This window comes from Monocercomonoides exilis (genome assembly GCF_001643675.1).
Source record: "Monocercomonoides exilis strain PA203 chromosome Unknown scaffold10-1930038, whole genome shotgun sequence".
Lineage (NCBI taxonomy): Eukaryota > Preaxostyla > Oxymonadida > Polymastigidae > Monocercomonoides > Monocercomonoides exilis.
In genome coordinates, this window is record NW_027150555.1 from 495,927 (window position 1) to 515,385 (window position 19,459).

General features: G+C 36.8%; 3 protein-coding genes across 3 annotated transcripts; 2 read left to right on the forward strand and 1 right to left on the reverse strand.

Moving 5' to 3' along the window:
- Positions 1–179: 179 nt before the first annotated feature.
- Positions 180–1,357, forward strand: MONOS_6491 (uncharacterized protein). Its single transcript, XM_067876730.1, has 5 exons — positions 180–367; positions 476–622; positions 697–818; positions 872–1,047; positions 1,116–1,357. The coding sequence occupies exons 1-4, from the start codon at positions 205–207 to the stop codon at positions 962–964; spliced, it is 525 nt and encodes a 174-aa protein (XP_067731912.1). The 5' UTR covers positions 180–204; the 3' UTR covers positions 965–1,047; positions 1,116–1,357.
- Positions 1,358–2,874: 1,517 nt separating this feature from the next.
- MONOS_6489fu6490 (uncharacterized protein) lies at positions 2,875–11,420 on the reverse strand (the record flags this gene model as incomplete). The annotated part of the gene is made up of 2 exons (XM_067876728.1): positions 2,875–11,237; positions 11,392–11,420. 2 exons carry the CDS (start codon positions 11,418–11,420, stop codon positions 3,611–3,613), a joined length of 7,656 nt encoding a protein of 2,551 aa, XP_067731913.1. The 3' UTR covers positions 2,875–3,610.
- Positions 11,421–13,640: 2,220 nt separating this feature from the next.
- MONOS_6488 (uncharacterized protein) lies at positions 13,641–19,438 on the forward strand (the record flags this gene model as incomplete). The annotated part of the gene is made up of 3 exons (XM_067876727.1): positions 13,641–13,740; positions 13,848–17,237; positions 17,373–19,438. 3 exons carry the CDS (start codon positions 13,641–13,643, stop codon positions 19,436–19,438), a joined length of 5,556 nt encoding a protein of 1,851 aa, XP_067731914.1.
- Positions 19,439–19,459: the final 21 nt, after the last annotated feature.

Here is a 19,459-nt window from a genome sequence, read left to right on the forward strand (position 1 = left end):
ATGATGCAATTCAAGGATTTTTGAGGCAAAAATTGTTGATGCATTCACAGATGTAAGCGAAATGGGGTCCAGTTGAATATTTTCTTGATGCTCATCCAGAGTTAATGTTGCCTTGCTCATATTTATCAAGACTTTTCGTTTTATCTTGAGTTTTAATGTTGTTTGATCATTATAGCCAATTTATTTTTTTGTCTTTTTTTAAGAATGTCAGAAGAATTACAGGCCGGTGTTTTCGAGGGTGAAGAACCTGAAGAAGATATACCAGAAGAAGAATGTGGGGTATTTTCCTCATCTTCTGTATCAAATGAATTGACACCAGCTGTTACTGTATTTAGCGGAGAAGAAGCTGAGGATGATATTGAGGAAGGTAATTCATTGTTTTTTTTTCCAAATTTTGATAATTTCAAATGTGATGAAATTGTGATATTGCTGTTAAATCTATTTTTTATGTATTTTTTTCCATTTTTATTTTCAGAGCAATGTGAAATTACATCACAAAATTTTTCTTCGTCTGTATCCCCGCCACCTTCTCAAAACAAAACTTCTCAAAATCACACGCAGCAAATAAATCAACAGATTTTGAAAGTTAAGCAGCCAGAATCAAAATTACAAGCAGATCTTTGTATGGATGAAAAAATCTGATTTTGATTATGAAATATAAACAAATGAAAATTATTTATTATTTCTTTATAAAAGACGCTCATTACCAAGCCATTTACAAAATTATGGAAAACAAGCATGGGGCATGTGATAGAACTATTAACAAAGCAATGGGCAACATTAGCATATCACTTTCTCTTCTTGGACCTTTGTTTCAGGTATTTATTTGTAATATTCATTGTTAACACTAATTTGCAATAATTTATAAAAGGATATTGCTGACGGGCTACAGAAAACAAAACGGCATTTGACAGAAACAACTTTATCAATAACACATCTAAACAGAACAATGAATTTTTGGTGAAATATTTCTCTTATATTTCAAAATTATCAAATTATTAAGAAAATGTAATATCATTTAATATCTGAATGAATTGGAAAATGGTGGTTTGTGAGATATTTTATTTTCTTTTTCTTTACTTCTCTTTTTAATTGCCATTTCTGAAAATTTATAGGAAATGTGTGGATAAATAATCGTATTTGTTTTTGAATGCTGTAGGACTAATAAAGTTAAGGAATTATTAACGCTTCAATTAACTTTTTTTTTTGATTGTCATTTCAAATTATTTTATACTCTTTGATATTTTTCTTCAAAAAAATTTTTTTTTCATTTTAACTTATTGAAGTTTAATTGCAAATTTTTTATTTCTAATTAAAAACACTTTTATGATAAGCAAATTAAAAGAATATCGGAACTTTCAAATTGAGATTATTTATGTTTCTATTGATTTCTTTTGCGTCAATAAAGTGTTGTAATGCAAATAAAGTTGCCGGAAAACGTTTTAAAAAACAAACAAATGATTTTTATTAAAATTGATCAAATGAAAATTTCTGCTTATTCATCTGAATAATGAGAAGCATCCCCTCCGTCATCAACGCTATTTGAATTTTCTTCTTTTTCATCATCACGCGACTTATGCAAAATATCATCAACATCATGAATTTTTTCATTTTCAAAAAAAAAATCAATTTCTTCATCCGCAATAATAGTTTTTTTCTTCTGTAAAAAAAATGAATCATTATATGCAAAATATCAACAAAGTTTGGGTTTGAATTTCGTTGAAAAAGCCACATGCACATGCAATTTGTTTTGAATAATTTTCTAACACCTTACCAAGGGAAAAAATGCTCTTAAATGACTCCACAACCCTTCAACGGTATTGGTACATGCACCTGTTTCTGGATCTTTGAAGTTCCTTTTATGACAGACCGTAATATGTTCATAACCAATATCTTTCAGACAATTATAGCTTTTCCATTCATCACTAATTATTGTTGTGCCTGCTAATATCCTTTCTTGAATAATAGGAATCAATGTTTCTTTTTTCCTGTCTGGCACGATGATAACAAAATTTGTTCCAGCTCCTCCTCCTTCCTTCCTCTCAACTCCCCCGAAAATCCACAGCATGTCCTTCTTTCTTCCTCTTCCATATTTCCTTCTCACCCAAACAGCTTCATCAATTTCTATATATTTTCCCTGTCCACGTTATTTTCGCATCGTTTCATTCCATATTTGTGTTCTAACAACTCATTCAATGCACGTCCAATAATCAATTGTTGGATATGAAACCCCCGTCAGCAAATGAATTTGTTTTAATCCAATTCCAATCCAATTGTACAATAGAATCTGTAAGACAATATTTATTGGTAGTTTCATTTTGGAAAATACAGAATTTTTAAATATTGAGGTATTTTTTCGGCAAGTTTGACACGAAAGATATATGTAACCTTCTGTTTCCTCCCTAATTCTCATTTTGCTTCTGCATTTTGGGCAATCGTTGGTAGCGAACTCTTGAAAACGTTTGAAAAACCAATTCCACGTTTCTTCTTTATCATGGAAGATCGTATTCAATCGAAATACTGTTTGACTATTTTTTTCCTCTTCAGATCTTGCCATATAACTTTTTTGATCATAAACCATAGATTAGAATTTTTATGACTTTTTGTTGTTTTTTTAAACTTCTAATAAAGACTTTCCGATAGCTGAAATTTTGCATAATGTATCAATATATAATTAAAATAACTTTCACTATTTTTTTTTGTGCAAAATTGAGAGTTCCGATATACTTTCATTTTGCCTGAAAAAATATTCTTATGTTCAATAATTAACGTTTCATCACATGTTCATTTGCATCTCCATAAAAAATAAAATAAAATAAAATAAAATAAAAATAAACTCACGGTAATTTGGAAAAGATAATATATTATAATTAATAAATGAAAATATTAGTCACATTCGATTTGTTCCTCAAATCATCATATTTAAATTAAAATTGAGATTTTTGAAAATAATACAAATCTATCTCATTTTTCATTCAATAACAAAGAAAAATTTTTTGTGCACATATTTTCTTTCTAAAAAGAAACATTTTAAAAATCTTAAAAAATGAGTGAATAGATGAGAATTAATTCAACAAAAATTTGATGACTTATTTTAATGTTTTTTTCAATAAATGAATCTTAAATAAGAACATCCAGTTGCTTTTAAAAAAAAGATTTCATAAAGCACAAAGAAGATAAATATTTACATTCTATTACTCACTTAAACAATAACAAATCAGTTGTATATTATAAGAAGCGAATTAGAAATCTAGTCAAAAACGAGATTAACACTCAATAAAGGTGATAAATACATACATTACAAAAATAATTCAAAAAAATGTTTTAAAAAAACGAAAGATAAACCAAAAATTCAAAGTTAAAATATGGTGATAAAACGATATCATAAAAGAAATCGCGAATGCAAGAAGTCTAATGAAAAAAAAACTGTGACAGCCAACGAAAGTTCAACTTTCAAATGGATATTATCAAATATACATGTATAAACTTCAACAAAATAATCAATAGCTATTATTCACACATTTCATCACAACATAATATTTTGCTGTTGTTCATTTTTTCAAAATTTCCAAATCGGTTTTGATCTTGCCAATCATCAATGGAGTTTCGTCTATTGCGATGAACAATAAGTGCAACTGCTTCCATTTTCATCGACATTTGTATCTTCTTCAAAGTCAAGAGCATCCGACACTGTTGGCATGACAGCTCCTGCTGGAAAACGCTGGATAAACTCCCTCTTAAGCCCAATCAATGTGCATCTCTCAAACGGATTTGGCGACAAGCACGATTGAACAACTCCTAAATAAGTTGATCCGTTCACTTTCATCAAACTTGGAAGTTGCCCCTCACTTATTTTCCTTCCAGCCATCTCAGCCTCATAATCAGAAAATGGAATCTCCAATGTCAAACATTCCCACAACATCATCCCAATGGAAAACGAAACAGAAGCTTTTGTTGCTCCCATCTTCATATTGATCAGCAGCTCAGGTGCCTTCCATCGCAAACACTCATTTCTGTTGTCTTCATCATCCTCAAACGCTGATGAAGGTGGAGGCGAGTGTGCGTATCTCTTGCTCCTTCTTGAGCCATCAGACGAAGATGTTACAATCGTGGATGATGAAATCGAAGATGAATCTGAATCTGAAGAAGAACAGTCGGAGTGCATGGCAATACAAATAACCATGTGTTCAGAGAAGAGCACAATGTGAGGGCTGAGGTTTTCCAAAGAAGAAAGAGGATTTTCCATTTCATCAAATGAGTGAAGTGCTCCATTCGCAACCCAGAACAGAATTTGGGCAGCTGTCACTTCTCTCTCCTGCAAAGTGTCAATTGCCATTTCCTTCTTTTCATTCCTCCCATGAAGCAGCATGAACAGCGAATCCCTAAGGTCCACAATCAGTTTTTCATGAGGCGAAGAACAGGCTATTGCATCCACCAAGTTAGACATGGATGAGGTGGTGGGGCACAGACTTTCCGTTCGAACAAATGTTGTGTCTGTATCTGAAGTGTCTGTTGTTGAAGTGGATGAAATTGAAGGTGATGGTGTTCTTTTTCTTGTCTCTTCCTCTTCCTCCTTTTCCAGTGCCCAATCGGGAATCTTGTCTGAGTCCTTTCCCAATATGTATTCTGTCGAGCCACTCTCAGATAGCAAATACTCTTTAGACTCCGAATGCACCATATTCGTCTCATATACCCTCTTCTTTATCCTCTCTTCATTTTTCTTCTCTGCTTCTCTCTCTGCTCTCCTCCATTGCTCCTCAGGTGACATCTCCATCGTCACCATCTCAAATGCCTTCGGATCCTTTTTTATATTGTCTTCCACAATTATCTCCAATTCTTCTGTTCGTCTCTTTTGCTTCTTCCATCGAACAGCAAGGATAATAGACACAACAAGAACTATTAAGAACATAATAATAAATATAACTGCAATTATAAAAGCCCATGATTTCCCTTCTTTTCCTCCTTCAACAAGTTGTTCATCTCCACTTTGTTCAATTGCACTTCTGTTCTTCAGAATGAAAGAATCAGTGGCTGATGGTTTATCAACTTTCCCAAATAAAATACACACCCTTACTTCTGCTTCACTTGGCACATCTTCAATTGTCTTGACAGGAACAGACCCATGCACCTCTTCCTCTGATATGAAACCGTTTGCATCAAACGAATATTTCTCAACCACCTCATCATCCCCAATCGCTGCAACTGTTTTGAATGAGAGGTTGCAAGGGAGGAGAATCGATCCTCTGAACACAACGTCCACCTTCTCCCCTGACTTTTCCGATGACACACTCTCCACCTTCGGGATGAAAAATGGTGATTCTCTTTCTTTTGCTATTCCTTCCAGCGTGCATCCTTCGTCCAATATCCACAGCGACGTATTTCTTTCCCATCCATCTCCTCCCTTCAAACTCACAACATTCAGTTCTCCACTGCCTTGGCACACAACATTCCTTCTTGCTGATCGGAATTTCTCTATTCTTCCGTCGTTGTTCATAAACTCATCTTTTTCGAGCTTCACACTTGAATGTTCTATTCCCACCCCGCCTTTCGACGAATTTGCGATTGTTGAATCTTTCACATAAACGCTGCAGTTTATTATCTCGATGACAGATCCATTCCATTTGCACACATCATTTTCTTCTTTTATTTTTGTTCTTTTTGACTCTTCATTTTTCTTGTTTCCTTCATCATCCAAATCTCCAAAAACGCAACATGAATCAATCAACGCTTCCTTCAAGTTATTCAAGCTAACAGCTGATCCTTTTGGTGCATTCAAAAAGCACTGACTGAATGTGCAGTTGATCAACTGAAGATCATCGCAGACACTTTCGCATTTAACAACACTTCCATCCATCCCATCAGAGGTGATATTCACAAATGAGGAAATAAAAATTGATAGTGATCCCTTTGCAAAGTCACTCAATTTGTTGTTTTCCAGAGAATCTTTATCACAAATACTTGAAGTTCCGTCGTTGCTGAGACAAATGAAGCATCCGTTCGCAATTGTGGTATTTTCAGAAATGGCATTTGATATAATTACACGCGAATAAACACTTGAAACAATTGCACTGTTCGCGAGTTTCAGATCGCCAAAAGTGACATTCTTCAGTTCAGCTGAGCAAGATCCCTTGAAAAGCAGCAAAGGAGCTATCATCATTTGAACTCCGTTGATAACTCCTTCATTCATCACAAATACTCCGCTTTTCACAATAACAAGACTTGAATTCAAACAGACTGAGGACTGGCATGAAAAATAACACGAATCAATCAACAAAGAGCCATTTATCTGTTCCAAAATTGCCGGGTGCTTGCATGCAAATTCAATGTCGAACAAAAACTTACAACTCTCAGCAACACACTCTTCGGAAAAGCAAATAATTCCTCTGCTTTCGTTGTTGAAGGGGATTGATTCGCAAAAGTTCAACAGAGCATCATCTTTCAGTGATGAGCCCAATCGCAAATTCGAAAGAGCAGTCTCTTCAACAACAGCTGCCGAGCCATTAATCCAAATGCAATTTCGAAATCCTGGTTCAACATGAGAGGATGCGCACGAAATAGAACGGCACGGATTGGTTTGTGATCCACACAAACGGCTGTCCTCAAACCCCTCCGATACAAAGATGGCTTCTCCTTTGAAAAAACGAATATATTCCATTAAGTCCACATCAAATAACACTCTGTCACTTCCACAGATTGAGTTATTGCTCTGAAGCGCTGTCTGATTGAAGTCCAGTGAGAACAACGTTTCATTGATCTGCTCCATTATTGACTCGCATTGGATGAAAATGTCTTTTCCAACAAATGCATTGTTCACAACAAACACATCATTCTTTATCAGAAGTCCAATCTCTCTAATTCCAGAATTCGATGTTTCATCCTTGTTCTGGCAGTTTATCATCATCCCTCCTCCCCTTCCCTCAACTGTCGAGGATGCACACCAAACAAATGAGCATCCTTCCACTGTCAGACGGGAATATTCATGTTCCAAGCATATCATTGCTCCTCCGCCTTCTTTGCTTCCCTCACTCACGCACTTTTCCAGATTGCTTTTGTTCACAATGAATTCTATCTCCCCAAACCCACTGCTGCTTACTATTCCAGCTCCTTCATCCTCCCGAGTTATAAATGAAAAATTCGAGCAACTGATTGTGATTGCTGTCTTACTGTTTATCCTTCCCAAATTGCCTTGATGACTCAATGGAATGATAACACTTGAATCAGAATTCGTGCTTATAATACTTGCTCCAGTCACATTTATTGAAGCAGCACTGAGAAATTCCACACTTACAACTGATACAGAAGATCCAAGAAGCAGGAATGCTCCTGAAAGCGAAAAGCCAGCGATAAATACATGATTAAGCATTGCGCCACCACTTACAACATTCAGAACAGTTGGATAGACTGCCACCTGGGAAACTGTCGCATTAGATACAAAAGAGCAGTGAGAAACTGACAGTGAAGATGTTGCAGCAGAAAACAAAACAAAAGATGTGTCAGCATCTGATGTTGTTGGAAGAATAAATTTCAGATCAGAAAACGATAGTTGAACTGTTGAACAAATGGTTGCTGCATCAGCGCCATTTACACTGCATGCAAAAACATTTGTGTTATTTGAAAGTCCTTCCATTAATACAGATGGATTGGTCAATGAAGGCACATTGGAAGATTCAGAAAATGAAATCGGGTTATTGATTGAAGCTGACTGAATGAGTGTTAAAGAAGTCGGTGAAGTGAGTGAATTTGGAGGGAATTGAGCAGAAAATATCTGATCCACAGTCTTGCACGGGGTTACTTCATATCCACATCCACTGAAGTCTGCTCCATTTGTCCCATCCACAAACCCATTTCCAGACAGATTATTCCATAAGAACACAACTATAGGAATCACATATTCCACTCCAGTCGTCGATCTCTCCCACCCACATATTTCTTCTAGTGACGATAACTCTTCACCACTCAAATTCCAGCAAAAGTGTTGTTCATTGACAATTTCATTCAGGTGATCTCCATTCACAAAAATATTCTTTCCTTTCCATGCTAAACACCGGTCAAATCTCAATTGTTCCAATACAAAATTTGTTGCTCCATTCTCCAGTTCCAAGAACAACCCTCCTCCGAGCCCTTTCCCTTCATCAGTTCCGTTTCCGCTAGGAACTGTGCACCTCTCACACGCAACACCACTTATATTCACTTTGTTTTCCTTATTCACTTCTAACAAAATTCCTCCTCCTCTCGATCCATCTCCTCCTGTACAGCTCGATGAAAATGTGCAACCCTCAATCAGCACCTCGAAAACTTCCTCTCTTCCTTCTCTTTCTCTGCTTTCATATCCTCCTAAATACAAACTCCCTCCATCGCCTTCTTTCTTTTCAACCCCCAAAATCCGACAATCAATCATCCTTACCGAGTGGCATCCTTCAAAAAGCATAAATGATGATAACGAAAATGAAATGTTCTGATTTATCTCAAACCCTTCAAGCTCCACTTCACCTCCTTCCGCGCAAATAATGCAGTACCCGACCGAAGTCCCAGTTGCATTAATCGAAGATGCAAACAAAATAGAGCACGATGAAAGAGCAAGCGAAAAAGTGGAATGGAGAAATGCTCTTCTTGATGAATCAAACGCAGACGGAAGGTGTAACGAAAAATTTGAAAAAGAACAAGCTACCGAGCAATCAACAAATGCATCTTGAGTAAATTTATCTCCTTCAACAACTGTAATTGTTGCTTTTTCGATGTGCTGCGAAATCATGAATATGAGTGGAATTGCAGAAATCAACATTTCTTCAGAAATTGAGGTTGAAGATAAAACTTCAACCAGACCAACCGCATTCGATATTCGATTGTTCACGCAATAACTCACAGAACCGCAAGGAAATAGCTCATATCCGCAATGCGTGTGATCTGCCCCTTCTACTCCATCGACAAATGCTGAACTTGAAAGCGAAGCAAAAAACACGAAAAGAGGAATTGCGTGATCCTCTGCTCCATTTTCACTTCCATATAACATCGTATCTTCAGGTGACGTAACCCTTCCGTCAAAAAACATAAACGTCGAACTATTCACAATATCTTTCAGCAAAATATTATTTTCACACTTCACGAACACATCTTTCCCCAGCCATGCCAAGTTCTTCTTAACTTTCGAAAATACCACACCCTCATCCAACTTTAGAATACTTTCTTCGCTCTCTATCCCAATCATCAATCCTCCTCCTTTTCCTTTGTCTTCAATCAACTTCCCTGCACAACACCCTTCGAACACACTGCTTCCATTCACGACAAGACCATCGCCAGCCCCCAGTGAAATATGTGCTCCTCCTCCGCATTTTGCACTTCCTTCTGCGCAACACTCACTCACATTGCAATTGTCTATCATAAGTTCACTCGCTACTCCAGTTTGCCCTCCGTTCCATTCTGCGTATATGCATCCTCCATTTCCATTTACGTTTTTGAATCCAGAAAATCTACAATTCTTGAAATCAGCAAATCCATGCAGTCCATGACACTTTATGAACGATTTCGATTGTAATACCGCTCCGTTTTTTGTCTCAAAGTTTTCCACTTCTAATCCCCCTTCTTCAATATCTGCAAATCCATATTCCACAGCGGAGCCTTGTGAGATAACTTCGAATACTATGGAACAATTAATCAATAACAATGAAGATGTTGAACAACTGATAAAGAAAGAGGCTGATTGCAATTGGGAAGGAAGCCCAAAACAAATGTTGTTAAACGAAGCACCTGCTGTCACAGTCACAAAAGATGAAGAAGAAAAATCTGAAGGAGCAAGAATTGAAACCTGCAATCCCTTCTTGATTGCAGAGACATTCCATGGGTGTTGTGATACAATTAATTGCTCATCAACTTGCAGGCAGTCATCAATGACAATCAATGGTGAAGATGTTGGGAATAACGCGCGAACGGTGTGCATTATGGTCAGGCAAGGCAAAAAGGAAAGTCCACAGAATGATGAATCCAATCCTCGCGATGGATCTCCAGTTACATGTGCAGGCGCATTAAAAGGAACGAGAAATGCATTCAGTGAAAATGGATTCAAAATCGGAATGAGTCGATCGCAACACATCAGATCATCTGATGAGGATCCCTCAAATGATATATTCAATGTTCCATTGTTCAGCCAAACAGATGACAAAGCACTTCCATTAATGAAAACATTGTTACCTCCATTATTTGCGCTGCACTTGCAAAATGTGATGTCAGACAGACAGAAGTCAGTTGCACCTTCAGCCATCTCAATATATATCCCTCCTCCAAATCCGCCACAATGGCAGCTCGTGAATAATGTGGAAGAACTTTGTGATCCAATCTGAAGCGAGCTACTCTCATGATCGAGAAAGATTGCTATCCCTCCTCCATTTCCTGAAATGCATGAACAATTCTCAATTGTGTTGTTCATCATCTTCAGATGTTCGTTTAAAGCAGTGCGAATTGATAGAATGAGTCCACTTCCTGTTAAGAGAGTAACATTCGCAACAGTAATATTGCTCAGATGGCTATCTTCTGCCTCAGACGATGAAGAATGATGGAATAGACTTTCAGATGTTGTTATATTGCAGATAAGAAGATCTCTAATTTCCACTTTCTTGAGGCAAACATCAAATACATGTGATGAAACTTCCAATTCTTCTATATTGAAAGTCGATGAAAAAATCGCAACATTGCTGATTGTGAGCAAAGAAATCGAATCAGATTGGAATATAGTCGGAGTTGGAACAGTTGTTGAGTTCTGATTAACACTGAAGGAAAGCGCATAAAGCGTTCCACAAGAAATTGAAAACAGAGATGAGTCAGCTGGGAGCAAGTCTGTTGCAAGCTGCACATTTTGTCTAGAAGATCCCGTTATTTTTAGTGTCTTGGAATTGAGATGTAGTGGAGATGGTTCTGATGAAATTAATCCCTCCAAGAGAGTAATCGTTGATAAAGAAATGGAATGAAGAGAAGAAATGGCTTTTTGCACTGTTCTGCATGGAGAAAATTCGTCATTACAAACAGAACCAATCAAGTCTTGACCATCATTCCCCACAAATTGATTCAAGGAAAATGGCTCCATCCATCCTGTTGCATATCTAACTCCTTCAGCATAATTGAGATAAACAGATTGTGTTGTGCACGTTGTGAAAGATTCCACAAATGGAGGCGGATTTTGTCTCAAATGATTCGTGTTATCTGTAATTTCAACATCTATACCATTCGGATCTTCACGTGTGCAAGAACTTTCAAAATACAAATGAAAATAAAATAAAACCAAATTTGTTGATTCAAAACTTTCTCCATTCCAATGAAACGATCCTCCTCTGAATGATGCTGAACACTGATAAAATAAGCAGCTTCTTATTTCTGTCGTTCCAGGAGGAGACATGCACATACTTCCTCCTGCATCTTCGACTATTGAGCATCTTATGAAACTGCAATATGAAACGCTTGACAGGCTTTCTACATCGTTTTCTCTTCGCGTTAAATTAATATTGGATGAAACATGACGAAAAATACGAAAAGCACCACCAGCTCGGCTTGAAGAGCATTTATAAAAATAGCATCCAATTATAATTGGAGATGTCTGAATGTAACGTTCATAACAGCCTCCTGCTTCTGATTTAGCTTGACATTCATGGAAAGAACTATTCTCCAATGAAAATGAATCTATTCCTTCAACAAATATAGCCCCTCCATTACTTTCTGTTGCGATGCACGAATTGAAAGTGCATCTCCGAATCGAGACTGAGATTTCTGTTATATTCGCAACAAAAATCGCTCCTCCCTTCGTTGCGCTTGCATTCTGCCATTCACATAGCAAAAACGAATAATTTCCTTTTTCTGCTATTGGTAGACTCTCCATTCTTTTTGGATTTGTTTCGTTGCCTTCGTGTTGGATGTTGTTGTTTGCAGAGTGACGGCAGTTTTTGAACGAGCAATTGAATACCCTGAGAGAGATTGAAGGCACATTTATTGAACGCACAATTCCCCCATAGATGGCATCTGGTACATGGTCGAAATTGCAGTTACTCAGAAATGAAAAGCAAAATCCCTTTTGAAAACTATTTTTAGCCTTTGAGGCAGATGTGACATTGAAAAAAGAAGATGTGCTCACAGTAATAGAGCATGCAGCTGTTGCGCCAAAAAATGGCGTGCACAACAGTTGTAACGATGAAAACTCCGAGTTTAAAACACAAAAAGCGCCCAACTTTCCATCGGTCGATGCTGACCCACAAAACAGTGGAGGAACAAATCCACATGAACTCTCGTGCAATAACGAAATGTTATCTAGAACAGCATTTCCACTTTCAAAGGCCAATGGGGAAACAGCGTCCTCGCTTGGCAAAACAAATATCACTGAAGACACGATCAGTGCAGATTGCTTCATGAAAATAGCATTCACATGTGAATGGACAGGAGAAGCAATAAGACTCGAAAATTTTGCGGATGAATTCAGAAGCACAACTTCAGACTTAATCAATGTGGCAGGATGATGTTCGAACAATCGCTCTTTTACAACAGTGCTGTAATTATCATTTCGTTTGTGCTCTGAAAAGCCTGAAATAAATGGTATTCTGAATAAGTTATTTTGAACGGTAGAATAAAAATAGTTCAAGCAATTGACATAAATAATTTAATAATTTATCAAAATCAAAAAACAATAAAAGAAACAAAACCCTATTTGCTTAAGCTGCTTTATATAGTCTGTACTTTTATAATTATTTTCAGGTGCGTTATTGATGAAAGCTCCGTCTTCACCATTGGTAAGAAAAGCATTTGAACAATAACAAGAATCATCAAGAAATATCTGCAATACTACATGCAATAGAAAAAAGAGCACCATTTGATAAATTGTGCCTAATTATATAACTGCGAAAAATTGAAGTTTTTTAAAGACCAGCAACTGAAATTTCAAAAATAGCTATTTGATCCGATTTTGTATAAATTTTTATTTTTGATTCGTTTTTTTGTTAAAAATGCCAACGGATAAAAACAAGTCATTCATATAAAATGAATATCTTTTAAAAAACAAAGCGCAAAAAATCACTTCCAGAAAAAATATATTTTTTCTTATTTTGCTTCTTTAAAAAAAGCTTTGTGAAATAAGAAAACTTTCATTAACACACTTTAATGTTATATATATGTTAAACTTTTCATTTATTATCATTTTTTTTTTAAAAGATTCCTTCTCTATAACTTCAAACTGCTTTTTGAGATTAAAGAAATATTCTTTTGATAATTTTTTTCAAAACAATGATCACACTTTTTCTATTATTTAATTTGTTTTTTAAGGGCTATTTGCAATTGTTGGGGTTCGTAATAAACCTGTGCGACACGACATGCAATTTTTTTTCACTCGGTCGATCGCTGAAAAAAGAAAACAAAAGAAAAAGAAAAAAAAAAAAGAAAAAGAGAAAAATAGTTGAATTGAATTTCATAAAATGAAAGCTAATTTTTTAAAAGAGTATTTTTTTTGAATATGTTTGCAATTGTCAGTTGTGGTATTTTAATCAATACATCAAATGTTCTTTTATTTTTCACTTTTTTGAATTCCCTTAAATAAAATTATTTTTCATATTTTAAATAGATAATTGCTTTTGTGAAGGTGTTCAAACAATTTGAGCGTTGAAAATCTTTCTTTTATGAATACACCTCCACTTAAACCGAAGCATAGACATCTGACAAGCGCTTCTCAAGGGACTTCTTCATTTTTTACTTTTGGAAAACAAGGTCTTTCTTCAAGTATGCCAATTTATCGAGCTTATTTCCGAGATATCTCGAAACATTGCTTTTTCTATTATGACTCAAAATACTTATTTTTTATTTGTTCTTGAAAAAACTCTTTCAAGCCGTCTTTGGAAGTCAAAAACTTTCACAAACAGACACTGGAACGCAACATCAAGAACAGTCAACAACAGATAATCAAATTTTAAAAACAGACAGTTGTGTTGAAGAGAAGCACACCAATAAGAGAACATTTATCAACGAGGACACTTCTTTTGGATCATTTGTTCCTTCTTTTTCTCCCTCTCCGAAGATTAACTCGAATGAAAATTCACAAAAAAGAAGAACTTTTGGGCGATCATCTGCTATAACAGGTTCTTCTACGCTTCATGAAGATAAAAATACCCAGTCATTCTCTTCATCTTCGCAAAAGCCTTCCCAAACGTTTACACCATCTCCGACATTTGCCCAACCAACTTTTTCCCAAATAGCATCAAAGAATCTATTCGAACCAAGAAATGATCCGGATGATGATGAGCTTAGCAATATTAGTATCGATTTTCCTGATGATGATGAAGCAAATGACGAAGCTAATCAAGAACTTCTTGGGTTTTCAATTCCAAAGAAAAACGAAAAAAAGAAATCTTCACTTTTCGATTCTGTTTATTCACAGAAGGACCCAGGCAATTCACAAGGAACTTTGCTAAAAGAAAAGAAAATTGAATCACAAAGAGATTCAAGAGATGACACATTTTCTTCCAAGGGAACATTCACTAACAGAAGCAATCTTTCTGTATCGGAGGAAGAATCCAATGCTAATCATTCTTTAGCTTCTTCAAACCTGACCGTTCTTTCTCAAAGTAGTTCGCAAATTAAAAATGAAACGCAAGCACAAACACAACAGCAACAACAAGATTTAAACACAAAAGATATTGAGCCTGATGCAACTGACAGAACATTTTCAAGGACTAAATCTCCTGCAACGCATTTACCCGGAACTTCAGATGATTTCGATTCCGTTAATAAACCCACAATGCCAAATCCATCTTTTCCTTCCGATTCGTCAACATCATCCAATTCAGCACATTCACATTCTTCTCATTCATCTTTTCCCTTTATGCCTTCGCCTTCAACATCTCCATCACAAGCTGAAAAGCCAGCTGTAATCACGACAAAACCTTCATTTCAAACTACATCAGAGCCTTCTTATCCAACACCGTTCAACATATCTTCAAAACAAAAAAAAGCAATTTCAAAAGATAGTGACATAACTTCAAAATCATTAATCAGCGACAATATCTCAAAAGAACAGTCAGAGAATCAAAGTGAAACACATGGAAAAGATAAATCAAAAGAAGCAACTGGAAATAGTCAAAGATCAAAGCTTGGGAATGAAGAAAGAGCAGAAATAACACAAAAGGCAAAGGAAGAGAAAGAAAAGGAAAAAAAAATGAACCAAAAAGAAGGAGAGATTTCCGAAATGCAACAAATTGATCAAAATCAAATGATTTTAAAAAATAGGCAGCAAAGCTTAGATCAATCAACACGAGAGTCAGAAAGCAACAAAAGCCAATCAACAGCAAATGCATTAGATGACAATGACGAAGCGCTGCTATCAAATGTTAAACCAAAAACAACATCGTCTTCATCAACTTCTTTTCCACAGAAAACAAACCAGAAACAAAAGGCGAAAGCAAAGAGTATTTCAAGGTCAGTTGTTAACTCTAAATCTCCTCTTTCAAATGTTCAAACAAACACTTTGAAATCATCTCCTTTGTCTACATCTTCATCTGCGTCAGAATCGGTCTTAGGATCTGAATTGCTTTCTGCCTCTTCATCTCCCTCAAATTCTGCTTCTGCCTCTGCCAGTTCTTCATCCTCCGTTTCTGCTTCATCTTTGCAATCTACTCAACAACTTCAAGAGCAAAAACAAGAACAAACAAAAGGAAGAAGCATTTCAGCTTCTCGAAGAAACAGTCAAACTGCTGTTCCTAAAGCAAAACTATCTTTGACACATAAATCAACAGCTGAGAAAAAAAGCCTTTCTCTGGCAGCTTCTCCATCGACAGCATCAGAGATTCAAGCTTCAAGTTCGAATCAAACAATTCGATCAAAATCTGTGAGAAGCACAAATGCTGTGAAACGGCAACAAAACAATAGCACAATCAAACAACCTACAAATCCAAAAAAATCAGAGACAGTCACATCAACAGAAAGAAGAGGCGATAAAGAAAATTCAGACAGTCCAAACAAAACCAGCGAGAAGCTAAATGACAATAGTAAAGAACAACAGCCAGAAAAAGAAGCAAGAAAAAAATTAGATGTACAAAGAACACCCTACAAACAAAGTGAATCAAAAACTTCATTTCACCATCATCATCACCATCAACGTAGCCGCCACCATCACCATCATAGCATTTCACCTTCTTCTTCTTCTTCTTCTTCTTCTTCTTCTTTTTCTCCAACTGTGAATCACAGAAACAGTTTCGGCACTTCAAACAAACATTTGCGTTCCACTTCACCTGATTCACAGCACTCCTTTTCAACCGCAAGAACCGCATCATCAAGCTCATTTCAGTTGCATACACCCACATCATCTCGCTCGCGTACACCTCCTTCTCCGCTTTCATCACGATCATCTCCTGAAGCAATTCATTCTCGTTCTCGATGCAAAAATTGTGCTCGATTGAAAAAGGAGAACGAGGTTCTTCTTCGATATAACCGCCGATTGAAAGAGGAACTGAAGAAGATGAAAGAAGAGAACAAGACTCTGAAACAAGAGGCGTTGAAGGAGCAAACATCGGCAACTGATGCGAGTGCAGCACTTCAACCAGTCCACAACTCGATTCAAGAGCTGCACCAGCAAATGGAAGTGATCAAAGAGGAAAACGAGAAGCTTAGAAGAGCAGCACAAGAAAAGGAAACACTGAAGAAGATGAGACGTGAGAGGGAGAAAGAAGAAGAAGAGAGGAGAGAACAGAGGAAAAGAGAGGAATTACAAGAGAAAGAGAATCAGCTGAAGAAAGAAAGAGAACGCGAAGAGGAAAACAGACAAAGAATTGCAGCAGAACTGCGATTGCTGCGAATGGGAGATGCAGAAATCAGTAAAGAATTGCAACAAAGAGCAGGAGAAAAGGAAAAAGACAAAGAAAAGACCAAAAATCGCAGTCGTAGCGAAGGATTTATGTTTGATTCGAATGAATCTGATTCAGACAGCAGTGTTCACAAAAGCAAAACAGCATTAAAGAAGGCAACAAGAGAAAAAGAGAGAATTGAGAAAGAGAAAAATGAACTCGAAAAGGAAAACGAGGAATTAAAAGAGAAATTAGAAAAACAACAGAAAGACATAAAGGAGAAGGAGAATTTAGTTTTAAAGGAGCAGAGGCTTATTAACGACGAGAGAGAAAGGCTAAAGAAAATGGAAGAAGATGCAATAAAACAGAGGAAAGAAGCACAAGAACAGATTGAGCGCTATATTTCTCTTTCAAAGCAGCAAAACACGTCTTTAACATTTGGTTTGTCATCATGTTTTTTAATAGGATATTTATTTTCAAATTTCCCCCCCCCCCCCCCCCCCCATATTGATCAAACAATCTACAATTTTTTCATTACATGTTCCGTTTTCATTGAATTTATTATAATTTTTTTAGATTCTGTGTCTTCTCTTCTTGAAACCCGCCACCAATCTCTACTCGATCAGATTACACGTTATGAGGAAGAAAAGGAAGAATGGGAAGCTTCCGTCCGCCAGAAAGAAGACTCTCTAAAGGAACAATTTGATTCACTTGCACTTCTCGGAGAAGCAGTTGCTGTGAAATCAAGAGAAATGAAGACAAAAGAAGAAGAAATTAAAAAAAGGATGGAGAAGATCGAGGAAAGAGAGAGAGAATTGAAGGAGAAGGAAGAAGAATTGGCAAAGATGAAAGAAGGATTGGAAGCTAAAACAAGAGAAGCACTTCCACGAATGGCGAAAGCAGAACAGAAGGAGCGACAACTTGCACAGAGAGAGTTGGAAATGAACTTGGAAAGAACTTCGCTGTTGGAATTGAAGCAGTCACTTGAAAAGGAAAAAGAACGAGAAAAAAAGAAAGAAGAAGAACGCTTGCGACAAACTGTTTCGAGATTGAGAAAAGAAAAGAGTCTGCTGTTGAGCATCACAAAGGAAGGAGCATCAAAAGAGCTTAGCATCGACGATGATTTCAGCCGAATAAGCAGAAGGAATAGCATTGGAGGAGATGATGATATGGAACAACTGGGAGAAAGAAAGAGGAGAGGGAGAAGAAAAGAAAACGAAAAGAGTAAAGGAAGATATTCAAGATATAGACAGGATAAAGATGATGATAATTATGAAGATAATTCCAGTTCTGAAGAAGATTCTTTGGAGGCATTACTTTTAACAGATGATGCGAGCGATGGCGAATTTAGTTCAATTCAACAAAACAGCAAACTCAGCCAAAAACAGAAAAAAATCCAAAAACATAACAAAAGAAGCAGATCTGCCTCGTCCGTTGCGTTTGATCGCAGCAGATCGCTGCTCTCCAAATCGGAGAAGCTTCCATCGCAATTTCTTCCAAATCAATCGATGTCCATTTTGCAGTCATCGCAGATCGCTGCGCCTTCTTCTTCTTTCATGCGAGGACGTCAGTCATCGATGGATTCATCATTTTCGCAATTGCTGAATCAAATAGATTCAGTCAAACAAAACTTCCAGCGTTCTTTTGCAGCTATCAACAGAAACACTGCAAATCAATCTTCATTTCCATTAAATCCATCATCTTCATTCTTACAACAAGATCCAGCCCAAATGATACCAAATCCGCTTTCTTCTTCATTAATCGCATCCTCTCAAACACCACAACCGCTTTTTACGCAATCACTTTTCCATCCTTCTGCCTCAACTGCAGCTTCACTTGCTTCTGCTCCTCTTGCAACATCATCAATTCTTTTATCATCATCGCCAACTTTTCTTCCACAACCGATGACTTCTTCACAGTTAATGGCTTCTGCACCTGCTTCAAGCAGCACTTTGACAACATCTCAATTGCCTAAACCTTCTCCTTCAATGCTCCCATCGACTTCTCTTCTGAATGCACAAATACCTATGCCGTCTCCATATTTTGATATGATTCAGTATCAGCTTCCTACACCACAACAGCAAAATCTTCAGCAATCTTTATTGAATTCAAATCAACGCCTCTCTCCTTCGCAGAACAAAAACAGAAAGAAGAAGCCTGTTGTTCCGCCTCTGCGCTTGTCAGAGGAACATCCTTATTTCTCTCCAGTTCATTCAACATTCACTTCATCCACGCCACTGCACCATTCTTTGGCTCATTCACACTCCACAGCTCATTCGTCAACATTACCCCGCAGTTCAATAACAGAAGACAGTGGCCAACTCAAAAACAGCATGCAAATTGGAGAAGGAAGCGAAAATGTGGAAGACGAAGGGGAATACATTGATGAAGGAGAGGAAGAAGAGTATGAAGAGGATGAGGATGAAGAGGATGAGGAAGATGGAAAAGATAAAAGTCAATGGAAGAATAGAGAAGATAATGGTTTGAACAATGAATCAAACAACAGTAATGATTGGGCACAAGGAGATGACAATCCTTCTGAAAGAGCGATGTCTGATGGCATACAGCAAATGAAGCGTTTCAGGCCTTCTGAGCTTTCGTCTCTTTCAGAGCAGGATGTGATGGCTCATTCCCTTGACTGAATTTAATTACTGTTTATGAAT

Excerpts from the sequence above, each read along its gene's own strand:
- MONOS_6491 (XM_067876730.1), top strand. The coding sequence starts at position 205 with ATGTCAGAAGAATTACAGGCCGGTGTTTTCGAGGGTGAAGAACCTGAA. Across the intron at positions 368-475 it reads TGAGGATGATATTGAGGAAG|AGCAATGTGAAATTACATCA; the intron begins GTAATTCATTGT and ends TTTTATTTTCAG. Across the intron at positions 819-871 it reads TTCTTGGACCTTTGTTTCAG|GATATTGCTGACGGGCTACA; the intron begins GTATTTATTTGT and ends AATTTATAAAAG.